The following is a 19,707-nucleotide window of genomic DNA, read 5'->3' as shown; positions in this document are numbered from 1 at the left end:
CAATTTCTTATTCTGCTTAATCCCAGCTGGAGGGGCTCTTAACGCCTGCATGGGGTCAGGATTCTTTTAACAGCTGCAGCCTGGGTTGGTGTCTTGGGGTTTCATGAACCCCAAATCTCTGATATGCCTCACTTCTAAAAAACGTTAACAGGGTACAGGCTTATCATGCACTGGCTCCCCACACACACCAAAGTCAGGAAAAAAGCCAATTCCCGGTCTTCTGATCGTTACCCGGAGCAAAAGTGTGTCCGTAGAAACCAGCACTTAGTGTTTGTTGTCAAGTAGCAGAAAGTCTAGGATAGCTGAGGGAAAGCGGTGGGTGTAGAACATCTTAGTTTCTGTTCACCAGCATTTCCGTTAGTCTGTGACAGTTAGTGGCCTATGACATTTGGGAGCAGTCTCCTCACTGATTCCCTGGGTCCTGCTCGCCTTCGCATGAGTAATTCCAGGGAGCCAGAAGCATGCTTCTCCCAGCACCCTCTCCTGGGTTTTGTAGGGCTCCATTCATAGTTTCTGTTCTAGTAGCAACTAAAATATCGATCCCTCTTCTAAAAGTCAGCTTAGGAGCAGTTAGGACTAGGTGCATTTTCAGTTCCCTTTAGATCTTTTTATCCTGACTGTCTAGATGATTATTTCCCATTTTATATCTGGGTAATCTGTCCTTTATGATTTTAACTGTTGCTCTCCCCAACACCCCCCCCCCCCAAATTACTTTTCCTTAATCTAAATCTGCTGTTCGCTTTCTTTTGTTTTCCCTTCATCCACTGCTTCTGTTCTGGTAGAAAGACTGAACCACTTTTTTTTTTTTTCCCCCCTGGTTGTACGGGGTCTTAGTTGCAGCAGGCGGGTTCCTTAGTTGCGGCTCGCAGCCTCCTTAGTTGCGGCTCCAGGCTCCTTAGTTGCGGCATGCATGTGGGATCTAGTTCCCCGAGCAGGGGTGGAGCCCAGGCCCCTGCATTGGGAACGAGGAGCCTTAGCCACTGCACCACCAGGCAGTCCTGAGACTGAACCACTTTTCACACCACTCTAACCCCTCTTTGTTTGCTAGAGACAGAGTGCTCCAAAGACCTTTCACAACTGCAGTATGCCATTCAGTTTATATTTCTGCATCAGAGTGAGAAGACAGTATCCTTGTGTTTTTTCTGGTCTTGGGAATCTCTCTAAATTTTCTCTTAGGTATGATATTTGCTGTAGGTTTCTGACACAAGCCATTTTCAAGTTAAAATAGTTTTCTGGTTTTCTGAGAATTAAAAAAATAATAGGTGCTAAGCATTATCTGATGCTTTTTCTGTGATATTGAGATAATTATTAGTACATTAATGAGGATAATTGCCTTGTAGATTTTCTGATCAACATTAAGATGATGATGAATTTTTAAGGTATATAAACATTAATCTAATATTTTTTTTTAACAATTTTTTTTTACTAGCAGCCTTTTATTTATTTATTTATTTTTTAAATTTTATTTATTTATTTATTTATTTATTTATTTTTGGCTGTGCTGGGTCTTCGGTTCGTGCGAGGGCTTTCTCTAGTTGCGGCAAGTGGGGGCCACTCTTCATCGCGGTGCGGGGACCGCTCTTCATCGCGGTGCGCGGGCCTTTCACTATCGCGGCCCCTCCCGTTGCGGGGCACAGGCTCCAGACGCGCAGGCTCAGCAGCTGTGGCTCACGGGCCCAGCTGCTCCGTGGCATGTGGGATCTTCCCAGACCAGGGCTCGAACCCGTGTCTCCTGCATTAGCAGGCAGATTCTCAACCACTGCGCCACCAGGGAAGCCCTAATCTAATATTATTTCCAGGAATTTTGGATGGGGTTGTCTTGGGAAGTGGTATATGTTCATAAATAGGCCTGTTGTTTTTCTTATACTGGTCTGTCTTAACCTTGCTTTTAGAATCAAGCCATAGTAGCCTCATAAAATGAACTGGGAAGCTTTCCCTCATTTTTTTAATTGTTTTTGAATAACTTACATACATAATATGTTACCTGTTCCTTAAAAATTTGATGGTACTTACTTGAACAGCTGTTTGGGTCTTTGACTATTTTTGTCAGTGAGTCTTCGGTATTTTCATATCTTTAAATTATTTAAATTTAAATATTTAAAGTATTGACCTTTTCAGGCTTTCTATTTATTGTATCAGTTTTTCTCAGAAATATCCATTTCATCTAGATTTTCTTTTTTTTCCATAAAATTCATAATATTTTATTATTTTATCTGTTTTCTATATCTATTTCTCTCTTTTCATTCTATTCTTTTAAAATAGATATCTCTCTTTTTTCCTTCCTCAGTCTTTCTGGGATTTTTCCATTCTATTAATGTTTACAGTGAGCCAGGTTTTGGTTTTGGTTCATCTTCTCTGTGTGTTCTTCCTCTCTAATTCACTGACTTTTGCCTGTCAATCAAGAGGAACAAAGATAAGAGTGATAGCAGGCTTCTCTCCAGAAATAATGCAAAACAGGAATCAAAGGAATGACATCTTTAAAATACTAAAAGAAAACTAGAATTATATATCCAGCCAAAATATCCTTCAAAAATGAGGGCAAAATAAAGACATTTCCAGACAAACAAAAGTTGAGAGAATTTGTTGTCAGCAGAACTGTGCTATAAGAAATGTTGAGGGGTGTTGTACCAGGTGAAGGAAAATGGTACCAGCTGGAAACCTGATTCTATACAAAGAAATCAAAAATACTGGAAAAACTAAATATGTGAGTAAGAATAAAATACCTTTATCTTCAATTTTTAATTTTTAAAAAATATGATCAGCTCTTTGAAGCAATCGTAATAGCAATGTATTTGGGGGTTTATAATGTATATAGAAGTAAAACGTGTGAGAGCAGTTACCCAAATGTCAAGTGGTGTATACAGTTGTAAGGTTCTTACATTTATGTGAAATAGTATAATATTATTTGTAGATAGACTATAAAAGCTAAAGATCCATATTCTAAACCCTGGAACAACCACTTTAAAAAGAAAAAGGAAAGAGAGTTAGTTAATCAGCCAATAGTGGAGGGAAAAAGATGGAATATTTAAAAATACTCAGCCTAAAGGAAGTCAGGGTAAGAGGAAAAAGTGAACAAAGTATGTTTAGGATAAAAAGAAAACAAATGTCAGACTTAAACACAACTATATTGACAAGTACATTACAACTAAATGGCTTATATATTCCAATTAAAAGACAGAGACTGTTAGACTGGATTTTAAAAAAGCAAGACTCAGTTATATGATAACTACAAGAAATATGCTTTGAATATAAAGATGAATATAGGTTAAAAATGAAAGAATGAAAATGATATACCATGCAAACACATAAAAAAGGTGGAGTGGCTATATTAATGTCAGACAAAATAGACTTGAGATATACAGAGGGATATTTCATAATGATTGAAAGATCAGCTCATCAAGAAGACTTAAAAACGTGAACATATATTGCAAATAGTAGAACTTCAAGCACATTAAGCAAAAACTGACAGAACTGAAAGGAGAAGTAGATCTATAATCATAATTGAAGATTTCAGCAGTCTTAGTAAATTCTAGAACAAGGAGAAAGAAACTCAAGAGTAATACGAAAACTTGAACCCTGATCAATGAACTTGACCAATTAAAGTTTATAGAGCCCTGCACCCAACAGCTGAATACATATTCTTTACAATACACATGGAACATTCACCAAGGCAGACCATACACTGGACCATAAAACAAATCTCAATAAAATCGTGGTAATGTTTTCTTAGGTCAGTCTCCCAAGGCAAAAGAAATAAAAGCAAAAATAAACAAGTGAGACCTAATCAAACGTATAAACATATAATCAAATGTATAAACGTTTCCTTTTGCACAGCAAAGGAAACCATAAACAAAAAGAAAAGACAACCTCCCTACTGGGAGAAAGCATTTGCAAACGATTTGACTGACAAGGGCTTAATTTCCAAAATATACAGACAGCTCATACAACTCAATATCAAAAAAAAACCCTATTAAAAGATAGGCAGAAGACCTAAATAGACTTTTCTCCAAAGAAGACATACAGATGGTTATTAATAGGCACATGAAAAGATGCTCCGCATCTCTAATTATTAGGGAAATGCAAATCAAAACTACGAGATAATCACCTCACACCAGTCAGAATGTCTATCATCACAAAGTCTACAAGTAATAAGTGCCCAAGAAAAGGGAACCCTCCTCCACTGTTGGTGGGAATGTAAATTGGTGCAGCCACTGTGGAAACCAGTATGGAGGTTTCTTAAAAAACTAAAAAGAGAATTACCATATGATCCAGCAATCCCACTCCTGGGCATATATCCAGAAAAGATGAAAACTCTAATTTGAAAAGATACATGCACCCCAGTGTTCATAGCAGCAGTATTCACAATAGCTAAGATGTGGAAGCAGCCTAAGTGTTCATTAACAGATGAATGGATAAGAAGATGTGGCACATATATACAATGGAATATTACTCAGCCATAAAAAAGAATGAAATATTGCCATTTGAAGCAACATGGCTGGACCTAGGGATTATCATACTAAGTAAGTCAGGCAGAGAAAGACAAATATTATATGATAACATGTATATGTGGAATCTAAAAAATAATACAAATGAATTTATTTACAGAATAGAAACAGACTCGTAGACAAAAAAAACTTGTGGTTACCAAAGGGGAAAGTGGTGGGGGGGGGGGAGGCGGCGATAAATTAGGAGTTTGGGATTAGCAGGTACAAAGTACTATATATAAAATAGATAAACAACAAGGATTTACTATATAGCACAGGGAAGTATATTCAATATTTTGTAATAACCTAAATGGAAAAGAATCTGAAAAATAGAGAACCAAATCACTTTTCTGTACATCTGAAACTAACACAATATTGTAAATCAGGTGTAGTTCAATAAAGAAAAGAAGAAGAAGAGGAAGAAGCCATGTGAAGATGAAGGCAGAGATCTACTAGCCAAAGAACATCAAAGGTGGTCAGCAAACCACCAGACGTTCAGAGAGAGGCATGGAACAGATTCTCCTTCATAGCCCTTAGAAGGAACCAATCCTGCCAACACCTTGATCTCAGACTTCTAGCCTCCAGAACTGTGAGAGAATAAATTTTGTTATTTAAGCCACTCAGTTTCTGGTACTTTGTTACAGCAGCCTTAGGACACTAATACAATAGCCAAAGCAATTTGAAAAAACAAAGTTTAATGTGAGCTGCAACTCAGAAGGCTCGAAGCCCGAGGGGGTGGAGGCGGATGCTGGATGAGATGCACCATCTTGTATGAGATGTGAGTGTGCCCACCCGCGGGGTGAGACCAATTACCACCCAAGCACACCGAGGAAAGAGGGATACTTTTGGAGGCAGACAAACCTACAAGAGAATCCAGCTCAGCCCTCTAGCTGTGTAACCTGTGGAGGGTTCTGAGCTTCATGAAGTCTAGATTCTCTTTTTTTTTTTTTTTTTAATTTTTAATTTTTTTTTTTTTTTATTTATTTATGGCTGCATTGGGTCTTCGTTTCTGTACGAGGGCTTTCTCTAATTGCGGAAAGTGGGGGCCACTCTTCATCGCGGTGCGCGGGCCTCTCACTATCGCGGCCTCTCTTGTTGCGGAGCACAGGCTCCAGTCGCGCAGTCTCAGTAATTGTGGCTCACGGGCCTAGTTGCTCCGCGGCATGTGGGATCTTCCCAGACCAGGGCTCAAACCCGTGTCCCTTGCATTGGCAGGCAGACTCCCAACCACTGCGCCACCAGGGAAGCCCCTAGATTCTCTTATGTGTAACAAGAGAGTGGTGCCCACCTCACAGGGTTAAAGTGAGGATTACACAAGAAAGCATTCAGCACAGCACCCAGCACACAGTAAGGACACAGGAAATGGCAGCAGTTTGCAATATTATTTTCACTTGGTTTTGAGGTTCTGTAGGATTCCTTACCATACTTGAAAAGGGCTGGACATAGTAATCCTTCACAGAGCACAAGCTGTTGTTCAGCAAAGTTTGAATATATAAACATACATTACTGCAATCATAGGAAATTTGGTAGGTATGGGTTGCTCTAAGTTAGTACTATGCTTTTCTTGACTGTCTCAACTCTCACAGCTCTGAGAATGGCTTCCTCTGTAGATCAGAGCCTTGTCCGAGCCTTGCCACACCCATGTTGGTCGTGTGCTCGCTTCAGCACAGGGCTCTGCTGATCTTTGTGTGCGTGCATCTGTTTTGAGGCGCTATGGTATGAACACATTTTCCCCAAATGTTAGTTACGTTGATTCATGGGGCATTTAAATAGGAGATTCAGTCCTGCATTGGTACTGTGCTCTTGTCTTTCTTCAGGTTTTTTTTATTTTTGTATTTAGCGTTCAGTGTGAGAGCAGACAGAATAATTGAGGCTCTGCTTTTTGGTCAACCTAATACATTTTCCTGAAGAAGCTTAGATATTAATTCAGGTTGGACCCACATACTTTGCAGGGTGCATTCTCTGAGATTAGTATTGGCTTCAGCGGGAGAGAACAGTTAGCAAATCAATGAGTTGTCCTGCTGTTTACAACTCTTATTTCCAGAGGCTAAATGTTAGTTTGTTTAAGCCAGACTTACTGTCTTGTTGAGATGTATTACATCCTGAAAGCATTGACTGAGCTTGGCTCCTTGTTAGGAACTACAACTTGTGACTCATTTATTATGGGTCTAGAATCAGTTCCCAACATGTTAGGTAAACAAACAACTTCCTTGTTTTATGAAGTGCGAACAGAAGAAAACTTGTTAATTTCCTAATTGTTTCCCCCCCTCTCCTGACAGGAGCTCCATGCTGCAGCTCAGCGGCAGCAGGAACTTGTAAAACTTGAGCTTGGTGATGACACAGAGCATCAGTCACTACTCCTGGAGGTGTTGCGTCCTGGGATTCTTTTCCCAGTGACCGTAACCTGTGTTCACTCTTCAGCGTATATTGTGTTTGTCATGATGCCACTGCTGTCCTTGTCTAGAATAGTTCACTTACGTTATCAACATTTAATGAATTTCTATAAAAAATTATCCAGTATCATTTCATAATGCAGTGGTGTGAATGAGAAATATTTATCTAGGAAAGCAGACCCTCAGTTCAGGCATGGCTCTAGTGTAACCATGATTTTCAAGAACTCTTTAATTCACCCTTATTGCCTGCTTTAAAATGTCAGTTTTTAGCCTGTGATTTTATTTCCTTACCCATTTAACATATCTGAGAAGTCTACTCCCCACACCGAAAACGAGGTGTTTTTCTTGCACTGAATAAGAGATCCTTAATACTTTCTCACTTACCAAAAGAAGTGGTTTTTGAAAATAAATTTACAGTTTTGCCTCATACACAGTCGAATTGTGACTCGGCTCTGTGGAAATTATCCTCCAGTTTTCCTCGTGCTTTTCTCGGGAGCCAGCCCTGAACTCCTTGCCCCAGCCAACTGAACTTCTTCCGGTTCACAACACGAAATTGCCAACTACGCCGTCACCCCTGCGGCCCTGTATTGAGTCTTCACTGAGGGCCAGTCAGCACAGTAATCCATGCCACTCTCACAGCCACCCTGTGAAGTAGGTCCTGTCATCCCCATTTGACAGGGGAGAGAACTAAGTCTTAGAGGGTAAATGACTTGCCCAAAGCCACCAGCTCAGAAGCGCTGTAGGGCCCGACTCTGTCCCCAGCGCCGGCTATGCAGCCCTCGCTCTTCATCCCTGCGCCGCCGCCTCCCGGTTCCTGGAAGACCGCACGTTCCTTCCGATCCCCCAGCTCTCGCGTGTGCTCTTCCCCTGCTCAGAGCGCCCTCCACAGCCCCTTTGTTTCTGTGTTTAATTCCTGTTCATTCTTCTCACCGAGAGCTAAAGGTCACCTCTGCAGGGAGGCCTTCCCTGGGAGCCCTGTGCTGTGTGGTCCCCCGGCTACATCAAACACCCAGCTCCTCTGGCGTGGAGATGCACCCACGTTCCAGAAGGCTCTAGATCACACGTTCGCAAGGAGCTGGTGAGAGTCCGCGGCTGTTCCCTGCTCTCTGTGCCGGGCAGCAGGCGTGGCTCCTCTCCTGGGTCTCTCCGCTTCACCCCGAGACAAGTGCACGTGGCAGGAGCCCTCCTCTCCCATTTGCAGGCTTCATTGTTACACCCTCATCGTGCGCGTGGGTGCAGGGCCGGTTATTGGACAAGTGGGGCTGTGAGGGTTGCATGGAGAAACTTTGGATACAGTCTCAGGTGGGGCCGCTACCAGTTTGGCCATAAAATTTCCCTCTGTGCCTCTCAAAAACATGAGGTCCAACCCTCAGTAGTGGGCTAACCCTCCTTGCCAAAGCTTCTCAGACTATCTGTGATGAAGAGCTAGCTATCTTTCCCCCAAACCATCCTGGACCAATATGTTTATAAAAGATAATATAAATGAATTACTAGAAAACAAAAAAAAATTTTAAGACATAGAAAATTCAAGCCCAAATTTTATTATAAGATTCAGCAAACATAGCATAAGTATGTTAAGTTGCTGGCACAGTTTCTCACTCTTTCACACACTGTTTTGCAGACTGACAGTGCTCTCCAGACCTCACTTTGAAAAGCACTTATTAGTTAAGTGACCATGGGGAGGGTACCTAACTTTTGAGCCTCGGTTTCTTTATCTGTAAAATGGAACCAGTAATACTTACCCTGGCATTGTCAGAATTAAGTGAAATCATTTAAGTGTCTGTCATTGCCTGGTAGATGCTGGATGTCTGTTAAATAGCATCTCATTAACCACCTTCCAGTGCCTCGGTAAATTTATAGGAATTAGATTTCTTCTCTTCTTTCCTGCCTTCAGCAAGTCTGTGTATCACAGCCAACTGGAGATCTGGTTTCTTTCATTTGGACCGTGGTGTTGAGAATCCTTAAGCCATGCTGGGAATGTTCATTGCTACTGGCTTGTCTTTGCTTCTGTGCCTTTTCAGTAAACAGCTAGGAAGTAAACATTTTTTAGAAAGAAAAGAGAAAAATGTATCATGAGTTCGTGCTAATATTTCTAATTTAAATGTAAACTACTTTGATACTTCTTTTTTATGCTAAAAATCTTGGTTCCTAATGACATAAATTACCCATTTGCTTTAAACTAGATCTAGGAATAAGGGTTCAGAATGCCAATTCCAGTGTTAATGGTGCTGAGACGACCTCATGCAGCTGTGGGACTGCAGTTCCATCTGAGCTCAGGACACAGCTCCCTGGGGACGTCCCGTCAGAATACTGTTTCAGTTCTGTGAAATAATTGTCTTTGTTTCACATGTCCGATTAATTTGTTTCCATTTTCTGTTTTTATAACTTTATAAATTCATTTCTTCAAAATTGAGCTGTAATCGACATATAACAGTATGTTAATTTCAGGTGTACAACATAATGATTCAGTATTTGTATATATGGTGAAATAATCACCACAGTAAGTCTAGTTAACATGTATTATAAACTTAATTTCAAAAATTTCGTGAAACATATACAGGATCCCAAAGTCAGAATTGTACGACTGGGTACATTCACAGAGGTCTCACCTCTGTTCCTGTTTCGTCCACTTCAGTCTCTGCTTTGCTCTGTAAATAACCATTATTAGTTTTTTATTTAACCCTTCATTGTTTTTTTAATATAAAAAATCATCTGTTTCTCCTCGTTTATTACACAAAAGGTTCACATATAATCCTGTTCTGCACTCTGCTTTTTTCACTTACCATTCTTTCCTGATCTCTCCATAGCAGTACATTAGTGATCATGGTTTATTCAACGAGCCTATATCGATGGATGCTTGAGTTGTTTACAGGATTTTTCTTATAAATTGTGCTACATTCAACATCATTACTCATCAGAGCAATGCAGATCAAAACCACAATGACGTACCACTTCACATCCACTAGGGTGGCTAAAATAAAAGACAGTGTTATCAAGGATGTAAAGAAATTGGAACCCTCATACATTGCTGGTGGAATGTAAGATGGTACAGCCACTTTGAAAAACAGTCAAGCAGTTCCTCAAAATGTTAAATATAGAGTTACCGTATGACTAAACAATTCCACTCCTCGGTATATAGCCAGAGAATTGAATACATATATCCATTCAAAAATAGGTACATGAATGATTGTAACAGCATTATCATAATAGCCAAAAGTTTGAAACAATTCAAATGTGTGTCAGTGGATGAATGGAAAATAAAATACATATGCAGACATTAGAATATTATTATTGAGCACGCTGATAACATGCTTCAACATAGATGAACCTTGGAAGCATTACGATAAGTGAAAGAAGCCGGTCACATACTGAATGAGTCCGTGTGTATGAAGCGCCCAGAATAGGCAAACCCATAGATACAGAAAGTGGGTTAGTAGTTGCTAAGGGTTGGAGAGAGGAAGAAATAGGACTGACTGCTGATGGGAATGGAGTTTAAAAACTCTCTTGGGGGTAATGAAAAAATGTTCTAAGATAGTGGTGATAGTGAGACAGCTTTGTGAATATGCTAAAATCCACTGAATTGTATACTGTAAATGGGTGAATTTTATGGTATGTGAATTATACCTCAATAAAAGTCTTATAAAAATATAAGCTGTGCTGAGGTAACTAACCTTGTACAAACATAATTCCATGTGACACTGTATTTTTGATCCTAGAAATGGGATTACTGGGTCAAAGAGTAAATAACACATGTGATTTTGCTACGTATTGTCCAGTTCCCTACCATAGGGATCATGCCACTTCGCATTCACTCCAGCAGTGTCTGAGGGTGCCGTTTCCTGTCACCTTACCAGCAGCATGTGTTGTCACACGTGATGATTTGCCCTTCTGGCAGCCGAGAAACGGTATCATAATTTGCCTGCATCTTATAAGGAGCACAGTTGAGCAGATTGTGATATCTCTGCAGTCCATCCGCATTTCTTTTTTTCTGTGCCATTTATGTTCATGTATTTTATCCATTTTTCTGTTGGATTGTTGGTCTTTTCTCAGTTTCTACAAGCTCTGTATATATTAAAATATTAACCCTTTGCCTGTGATATCTTTCAAATAATTTTTACAGCTTTCAATTTGCCTTTTTAAAAAATGTAGTCAAATTTTAAAACCTTTCTCTATTGCTTCTGGATTTTGAGCCATAGTTAGAAATGTTTTCCCTGTTTCTGGCTTAGAAAAAAGAATTCACTTACTAATAAACTGAGATTCATTTGTAGTTTATCTTGGTGAATAATATTAGGAAGAGATCCACTTTTATACGTTTTAAAGAAATTTTATTGAAATATAGTTGGTTTGCAGTGTTGTTTAATTATACTTTTTTATTTTTTTCTTAATTTTTGATCTAACTTTTTCAGCTATATGCATACACATACCCCCTCCCTCTTGGACCTCCCTCCCACCCCACCCCCATCCCACCCCTCTAGGTCGTCACAGAGCACGGAGCTGAGCTCCCTGTTCTGTACTGCAGGTTCCCACCAGCTATCTGTTTTACACATGGTAGTGTATTTATGTCAAAGCTAATCTCCCAATTCATCCCAATTATACTTTTTTATATGGCTGTCCAGTTGCCCAACATGTTTGAGGAAGGGTGAAAAGAAAAAGTATCACTTTTTGTTTACATCTGTTTTAAAATATTTCTGGATTGATATAGGTGTTTCAGGTAATTGCACAAACAGTATTATTATAGCAGGGAGTAAGGAAATAAAAAAGGAGCAACAGATCGCCTATGATCTCCAGCCCTTCCCAGGCTGTTGCAGCGTGTCAATTTGTCTTCTCTGTTCTTCGTAGGTGAACGAGCTGGACGGCATTCCCCTGATCCTGGACAGCTGTAGCATCGATGACAGCAACCCCTGTATCCTTGATGTGACTCACGAGCGTTAGTTCACCCTCGGGGGCCTTAGCGGAACAAGGCCCTTGCCGGGTATTCATTCAGGAGGCAGCTGGCTGGCTTTCTTGGTGGCTCGTTCCTAAGAACTAAGCCACTTTCTCAAGGTTCGGGGCTGGAGTGTCACTCCTGGGGTCTGTGCAGCGTAGTGAGCTCAAGTTTTCGAGGTGACTAGGACATTCTAAACCAGCCTTCTGCTACAGGGTGCCTTAAGACTCTGAGGCAAAAGCTCATCCATGGCCCCTGTGTTCGCTGCATGTCACTGATGTCACCTTTCCAAACACTGTGTCCCTTGAAGTAAATGTGAAGAAGCTTACATTTTTTTCTATAGAGATTCGAGGTATCCAGTCCTCTGGAAGAACCATTTTAACACTAGTTTGGAGGCCTCTGAGACCTCAGGAATGGGGAGAAACATTTCAGTGGCCCCGAATTCTGGTTTTGGTTGGGTACAGTCTTGCGACCCTCTGTTAGTGATGCTGGGGACTCTGGCTCTTGCCCTTACCTGGTTTGGCCACCCTTCTGGAGGGTGTTCTGCAGGGAACTTGCGTCTTCCCCCACCCCCACCCCACCAACCAAGGTCTTGCCCTGTCAGAAACTGATCTAGTACAGTGGTGAGGAACCAGGGACTGGATACAGCCTGTTAAGTTTGAGAGATAATCTGTTAAACTTCAAGACCTTCCCTGGTGAGAATCAAACTCAGCCCAGTCCCTTGCCCTGGCTGTTGTGTGGCCTTGTACTTCTTGCAGGTGGGGGGCAGGGGTGAATAAGGCCATTGCAAGGACTTTGAGATTGTAACCCTGTGGGAGACCGAGGAGGAGGGGAATTTTATTTTTAAAATGCTCACTGTGGTTTCTGTCAAGAAGAGAAAAGGAGCTGATGAAAATCATGTGTTTCAAAGTAAGTAGATTGAGAAATGCTTATTATTTGTGCTAAAGATACTGTCATTTGTCTGATTAGCAATAGAAGAAAATCTCCTGTTTTAAAGAGCATGATAGCTTATAAGCTCAGTCAGGGAAAGACAAATAAACAGCCTCAGAAGACTTTTGTTCAAGGTAGAACAGAGTCGGTTCACTGCATTGCATTATGATCAGGCACACAGGCTGTGCTCATTAGAGAGTTTTGAAATATTTTAGCCCCAAGAAAGGAAAGGAAAAAGAAGAAAGCTTTCTGTCACAGGAAAGCAGTAAAAGAACATTCAGGTGTAACTGCAGGTGTTGCATTTCCTGATGAAAAAGATGATTTATTGCAAACAAAGAAATTCACCCAGTTTTGCTTTTATATTCCCTGAATTGACCTTCTAGTGAGAAAAGGTTTTTATTGCTAATCTTTGGCCTTTAGCAAAGACCAAAAAATTAAAAGTCTGTTGCACACAGCACATCATAGTTCTGCCGATACGCTGCATGTGGCTCATGCTTACAGAGTCTTTTATGTTGGCATCCTCCTTGCCGGATATTCATTCATTCATTCGTTCGTTCACTTCTTTCAGGCAACATTTATTGAGTCCTTACTATGGATTTACATACATTACAACACTGTGAAGCAGTTACTGACAACACTGTGAAGCAGATACTGTTATCATTATCTGCCCTATTTGTAGGTGAGAAAATAAACTGAGAGAGCCTTAGTGACTTGTCCTGAAGGTCAGACCCAGAATTTAAACTTGGTGTGTACCTGATTCTTAGCTGCTTTCCTAAACTGCCTCCTTGTAAGTCACTGGGAGGGAACAGAACACGTACAGAGAAAGCACAGTAACATATTCACGTAGTGGAGAAATTACTCAGAATTATAAATTGAAAAAATGTAGATGGACAATCTATATAGATAAATGGTTTTTAAAATGATAATTAATGGAGCATTGCAAGCTTCCAGAATCTCCTTTAAATTGTCAAGAAGAGGCAAAATGTTACATGTTTCGTGTTATGTACATCTAGTAACTCCTTGGACTTTTGTTTATAAACACCTACTAGATTTTCAAGACATACAAAATACACTTAACAAGATATGAGATATATACCAAAATATGAGAGCAAAGGGAGAATGATGGTTGAATGGTCAGAAATGAAGAAGTATTATAGCCTAGGGATTCAATTTTTAGATGTGAGCCATAAATTAAAACCTGACCTCCCTAGTAGCCAGAGCAAATAGGACCATAACACAGATCACAGAATAAACCCACTCCATACTCCTCCTCCACACTGTTGCTCTGCGCCTCCTCTCGGGCAGGTTTTCCCAACAATTATTTAATTTCTCTGACCTTGCCGCCTTACCCCTCATTTACTCCCCCACCCCCATTCATATGTTTATTTTCTTTCCTATATTTTTTATTCATCAAAATAATAAATCTGTTTTTTGTTTTTTTTTTAATGCCAAAAGGTGTAGAATGGGGGAGTGAGTTCTCTGGCTCCACCCTCCACACTTCGCAATTCACTCTCTTTCTTCTAGTAGTTGCTTTTCTGTAACTAAGTAATATGCTTTGCTGCTGTTTCTTGATATATCGCATCTTGATGTGACCTGTTTACTTTGTTATGACACTAGGATTTAGCTCTTGTATACCACCTCCTCTCCTCCCTCCCTCATGCTCCTGCTATAGTTAAGATCCTATTTGCTCTGTTGCCTGCATGACTGGTGAGGCTGAGCATCTTCTAAAATGTTTATTTACCATTTGGATTTCGTGTGTGTGTGTGTGTGTGTGTGTAAAATGTGCTTGATCAAAACCTTTTGCTCATTTTTTCATTGGGTTATCTTTTTATAATTTGTTTGTAATAGATCTTTATATATTCCAGATAGAAGTTCTTTGTCAGCTACATGTGTTGCTAATATTTCCTTTACCTCGTTCTATGACTTATCTTGTCATTCTCTTTATAGCTTTTTTTTTTTAAATTAACAGAAGTTCTTAACTTTTAGTCAAATTTATCACTTTTTCTTTATGGTTAGTTTTTTAGGTGTGTGTCTTGTTAAAGAAATATTTTCATACCCTCAGGCCATGATGATAATCTATATTCTGAATACTTCATATTTTTATCTTTTATATTTATTTATTTTAAAAAATTTTATTGGAGTATAGTTGCTTTACAATGTTGTGTTAGTTTCTACTGTACAGCAAAGTGAGCGAGCCATACGTATACATATATCCCCTCTTTTTTGGATTTCTTCCCCATTTAGGTCACCACAGAGCATTGATACCTTTTATATTTAGGTCTATAATTCACTTGGAGTTGATTTTTATGTATGGTGTGAGTTAGGGGTCTATTTCTGTGTTTTTCCATATGGACACGCAATTGTCCCAGCCCAGTTATTGAAAAGAACACACATTGTCTACTGTAGTGCCAGTTGTATCGTAAGTCAAGTGTCCATATACGTGTGGGTCTGGACTCTCTTTTCTTTTCCATTGATCTCTGTGTTCTATCCCTTTACCAGTGCTATGGTGTTAAGTACTGTCACTTTGTAAAGTATCTTGATATCAGTCGAGTGAGGCCTTCCAACTCGTTTCTTCTTTTTTAAGACTATTATGGCTATTTTTGGTCATTTGTATTTGCCCATAAAAATTTTAAAACCAGCTAGTCAAATTCTACACATTCACACTTGTGTGTTTTTGTGCACACATGTGCATACACACATGCACACATATGAAATCACCACCAACAAAAACAATGTAAAATCCCCACATGTTGAATTACTCATTGAGATTGCTTTGGCTAAAATCAGTGTAATGAGAATTGACATCTGAGTCTTCTAACCCATGAACATGGTATATCTGTCCATTTATTTAGGACTATTACTTTTCAGCTTTTATTCCTCTCTGTGTATTTTTATAGCTTCTTTGTGTGGATTTATCTTTTGGAGATTGATTTCTAACATAAATTCATTATGATCAAAGAGCACATACTTGATGTTCTTTGTCCTATGAAATTTATTAAGACTTGCTTTATGACCCAGTGTATGGTCAGTTTCTGCAACTGTTGTGTGTGTGCTTGAAAATCACATCTATTCTCTAGTAGTGGAGTACAGTATTTTTAGGTCAAGTTTGTAAAATTTTTACATTTTTAGTGATATTTTTGTCTACTTTGGTTTGTCGGTGTGGAGAGAAATGTTTTAAAATATCAGCCTATGATTATAGATTTCTCTAAATTTCTCCTTTTAGTTATATAAAATTTTTCTTTATATATTTTGAGACAACATTATTAGATTAAGGGGTATAATAGGTCTTGAAAAATATCCCTGTTATCACTGTAAAGTGACCCTCTATATCTCTAAAAACGTTTTTTGCCTGTTACTAATATAGCTACTTTATCTCACTTTTGGTTGGTATTTACGTGGTATAACCTTTACAATCCTTTTATTTTCAGTCTTTCTGTATCAGAGGTGTTTGTTTTAAACAGCATAGTTGATTTTTTCTTAATCTAGTTTCTTTGCCTTTTAGCTATTGCATTTAGCCCATTTATATTTACTGTAATTACTGATGTGTTTGTATTTAAGCTACTCTGGTTTGCTTTCTATTTTATTTTATTTTTCTCTCTTTCTTTTGGATTGATTGTTTTATATAATTCAATGTTTATCTTTTTCTAGTTTAAAAGTTTTTAATTCTTTTTTTCTGTTCTGTTAATAGTGCCCTGGGAAATTACAACATGCATCCTAGACTGAGGGAAATCTAATGTTTTTCAGACCTTTACCCCCTTCCCAGATAATACAGGACCACTCAGCACCCCCCAATTTATATGCTGTTGTTGTTATATATTTTTATTCTATTTTTACAACTCTGTAAGATGTTATTATCGTAGTTCTATAACGTCAGTGTTCATTTAGATCTATCCACATACTTGCTACTTTCCTGCCTTTCACCCCTTCTTATAGCTTTGTCTGTCCACCTGGGATCATTTTCCTTCGGACTGAAGTCCTTCTTTTAGAATTTCCTTTAAAGTGGGTTCATGGGTGAGGAACCATCTGAGTTTGTTTGAAAATGTATGCCTGATTCCAGCATTTTGTTGTGATAGCTACAGGATCTCAGTGTTTTAATATGTATACTTTGACTTAATTCTAGTATTTCCAGCACGGTATCTGCACCCTCTGCATCTGGTATCCTCCATGCCAGAGTGTCTCTACTTTACCCTTTTTGTTGGATGGATTTGGGACATAATCTGGAAGGAGAATCAACAAGACTTGGTGACACTTCAGAGGCGGGAGAATAAAAAAGAAACAGCATCACAGGTGACTCCCAGGTTTCTGACCTGAGCAACTAGATGGATGGAGACATTCCCACATTTGTTGAGAAAGGGAATAATTTCAAAGGAGAATATAGACAGATGAATGTGTTCATAAGCTTCATCATTTGCCTGTTGTCACCAGTCACCTCTGAATTGTCAGAGTCAATGGATGCTTTGCAGTTCTCGTCATATTACAACTCAGCTCAACAGATCTCATCACTTCCTCCTTAACGTAACACTTTTTTCTTTCATGATAGTGCCTCCTCTTGGTTTTTTTCCACGTCTTCCTGGCTCCTCCTCCTTATTCTCTGTTGTTACTCCCTCTTCTACACAACTTTTAAACGTTGGAGATCTCCTGGACATTCCAGGGCTCAGGCTCTCTCTTCTCACTCTACATTTTCTCCCTAAAGAATCTCACCCATTTATTCCTTTATTTGTTTATTCATTCAATGTTTATTGAACACCTTTTATGTCCCAGACACTATTCTGGGCTCGTGGAATGACAGGGAATCCTGTAGGGAGGCTATTGGCATCATCCAGGCAGGAGATGACAGTAGCCTGGGCCAGGCTGGTAGCCGTGGAGATGGGAGATGAAGTTGTATTCTGGGTATTCTTAAGGCTTTAAACATCATCTGTTCACCTTTGTCAGATTTAACCTCTGGACAGACCTCTCTTCTGAGTCTCAGGCATATGTCTCTGACACCCTGCTTAAACATTTTGCTTGCATATCTTACATCCCAAACCTAGGATGTCCAAAGTTAAGCTATTAATATCTCTGCAAAATTCTCCCCTGTCTTTTTCAATAAATGTGGGAATATCTCCATCCATCTAGTTGCTCAGGTCAGAAACCTGGGAGTCACTCATGATGCTGTTTTTTATTCTCCTGCCTCTAAAGTGTCACCAAGTCTTCATTCTCCCTCCAGAATACATCCCCAATGCACCCATTTCCCTTCATCTCCATTGCTACCATCCAGTCCATACTCTCCTCACCCCTGGCCTGGATGTCAGCAGTAGCTTCCTAACTCATCTTTCAGCTTCTGGTTTTGTTGTGTTGCGGTGATATTTATTCCCCATCCATTCAGTGCAGTCTTTTAAAACTAAAATAGGGTCATTCCTCTCTGCCTCTTGACTCTCCCTGCCCCACACCATCCCTCATAGACATGCCCATTTACAAAACCTCCAAGCCTGTCCATTGTCCTTAGAATAAATCCACAGGCTGCAGCACGTCCTGAGAGGTCCTTTGTGGTCTTGCCCCACCTGCCTCTTCATTTACCTCCAGACCAGTCTTCCTTTTTTATTTTTTCTTTTGCCCTACCCAGGTACGTGGGGAGTTTCTTGCCTTTTGGGAGGTCTGAGGTCTTCTGCCAGCGCTCAGTAGGTGTTCTGTAGGAGTTGTTCCACATGTAGATGTATTTCTGATGTATTTGTGGGGAGGAAGGTGATCTCCACATCTTACTCTTTGGCCATCTTGAAGCTCCTCCCGGTCTCCCTTTTTAGCATTCCCCAGAGACTCTTCGTTTTTTGTGTCTCAAATCTGTCTAATTTCTCACCTCAAGGCAGTCATTACGCTCGTCTCTCAGCCTGGACTCTCTCCCCTGGCTCAGTCCTCCTCGTCTCCATGTCCACCCTCCTCGTCTCTTCCTCAGGGAAGCCTTGCCGGTTGACCCCTCCTAGAACCTGCTCTGTTCCTTCAGCTTATCACGGTCTGTAATTGAATGAATGTTTGTGCATTTATGTATTAATTACCCTCTAGACCAAGGCCCATAATGGCAAGGGACCATTTTTTCTGTTTTTCACCTAATTATAATATGCCACTGTCAGGTGCATAGTAAATGTCCAATAAATATTTCTTAGATGGGTAGGTGACTGAGTAAAACAGTGAACAAATGAATGAAAAAACAGCAGCTTGAGGAGGTTTTGTGTGTGTGTGTTTGATGGGTGAGGGGTGGTTCAAAGCACAGGAGAAATTTCTCCCACGGGTTTGATGATTCTCTTGTGAATTGAATAAGCTTGGTTTGACAGTGATACTCTTTCATCTTGGTTTGGTTTAACCCCTTCTTCTAATAACTCACACCAATCAAGCTTCCACTGAACTTTAATTTCAGTATTTTGTGTTAAAAAGCAATAGATATTTTGGATATGCCTAGACTAGGAATCAGTGCAGATAGTAAATGTTAGTTAACAGAAATACCTCCGTTCTCTGATCACCCTGGATTGACTGGCTGTGTCCGTGTACTCACACATCCTCCAGGGGGTGGGGTGGGCGTGAGGGCTCGTGTTACCTTAGGGCAGCAGTCCTTGTTCCCCATGGGAAATCGGTGGTTTGGACCCTATGAAAGACTTCCTCTTTACTTGGGGATTAGGAATTTCAAGGTGGCATATCAGGGCGAACTAAGCTGCAAACTCTCCCATGCTAAGAACTGGGCTGGAAGGCTTACTGTCCCATTTCTTGGAGGTGGCTTCTAGGGACCGACTGGGGTTTCTAGTTTCAGGGAAAAGACAACATCTCAGAGGGGTGCTTAACCCCAAAGGACGGCGCTCCGCGACGGCTGCTGCGTCAGGGACACAAGACCAGCTGTTCACTCGCCGGCTCCCTTGCGGAGACCCGCAGTAATGACACAGTAGCAGATGCCATCGGAAAATTCCAGCTCCACTACCACAGGGTCCATTTCTTATTTGTCATTTATTGTGGC

General features: G+C 40.1%; 1 protein-coding gene across 1 annotated transcript in view; it reads left to right on the top strand.

Annotated features, from left to right (window-relative positions):
- ATXN10 (ataxin 10) overlaps positions 1–19,707 on the top strand; it is a 156,191-nt gene that overhangs the window by 112,604 nt on the left and 23,880 nt on the right. The window contains exon 10 of the mRNA XM_057556206.1: positions 11,717–11,780. Within this exon, the coding sequence (XP_057412189.1) occupies positions 11,717–11,780 (64 nt within the window). The remainder of the gene's footprint in view (positions 1–11,716; positions 11,781–19,707) is intronic.

This window comes from Balaenoptera acutorostrata, chromosome 11, assembly GCF_949987535.1.
Source record: "Balaenoptera acutorostrata chromosome 11, mBalAcu1.1, whole genome shotgun sequence".
Taxonomy (NCBI): domain Eukaryota; kingdom Metazoa; phylum Chordata; class Mammalia; order Artiodactyla; family Balaenopteridae; genus Balaenoptera; species Balaenoptera acutorostrata.
The sequence above is the reverse complement of the archived record's forward strand: the minus strand, read 5'-3'. Positions and strand labels throughout refer to the sequence as shown.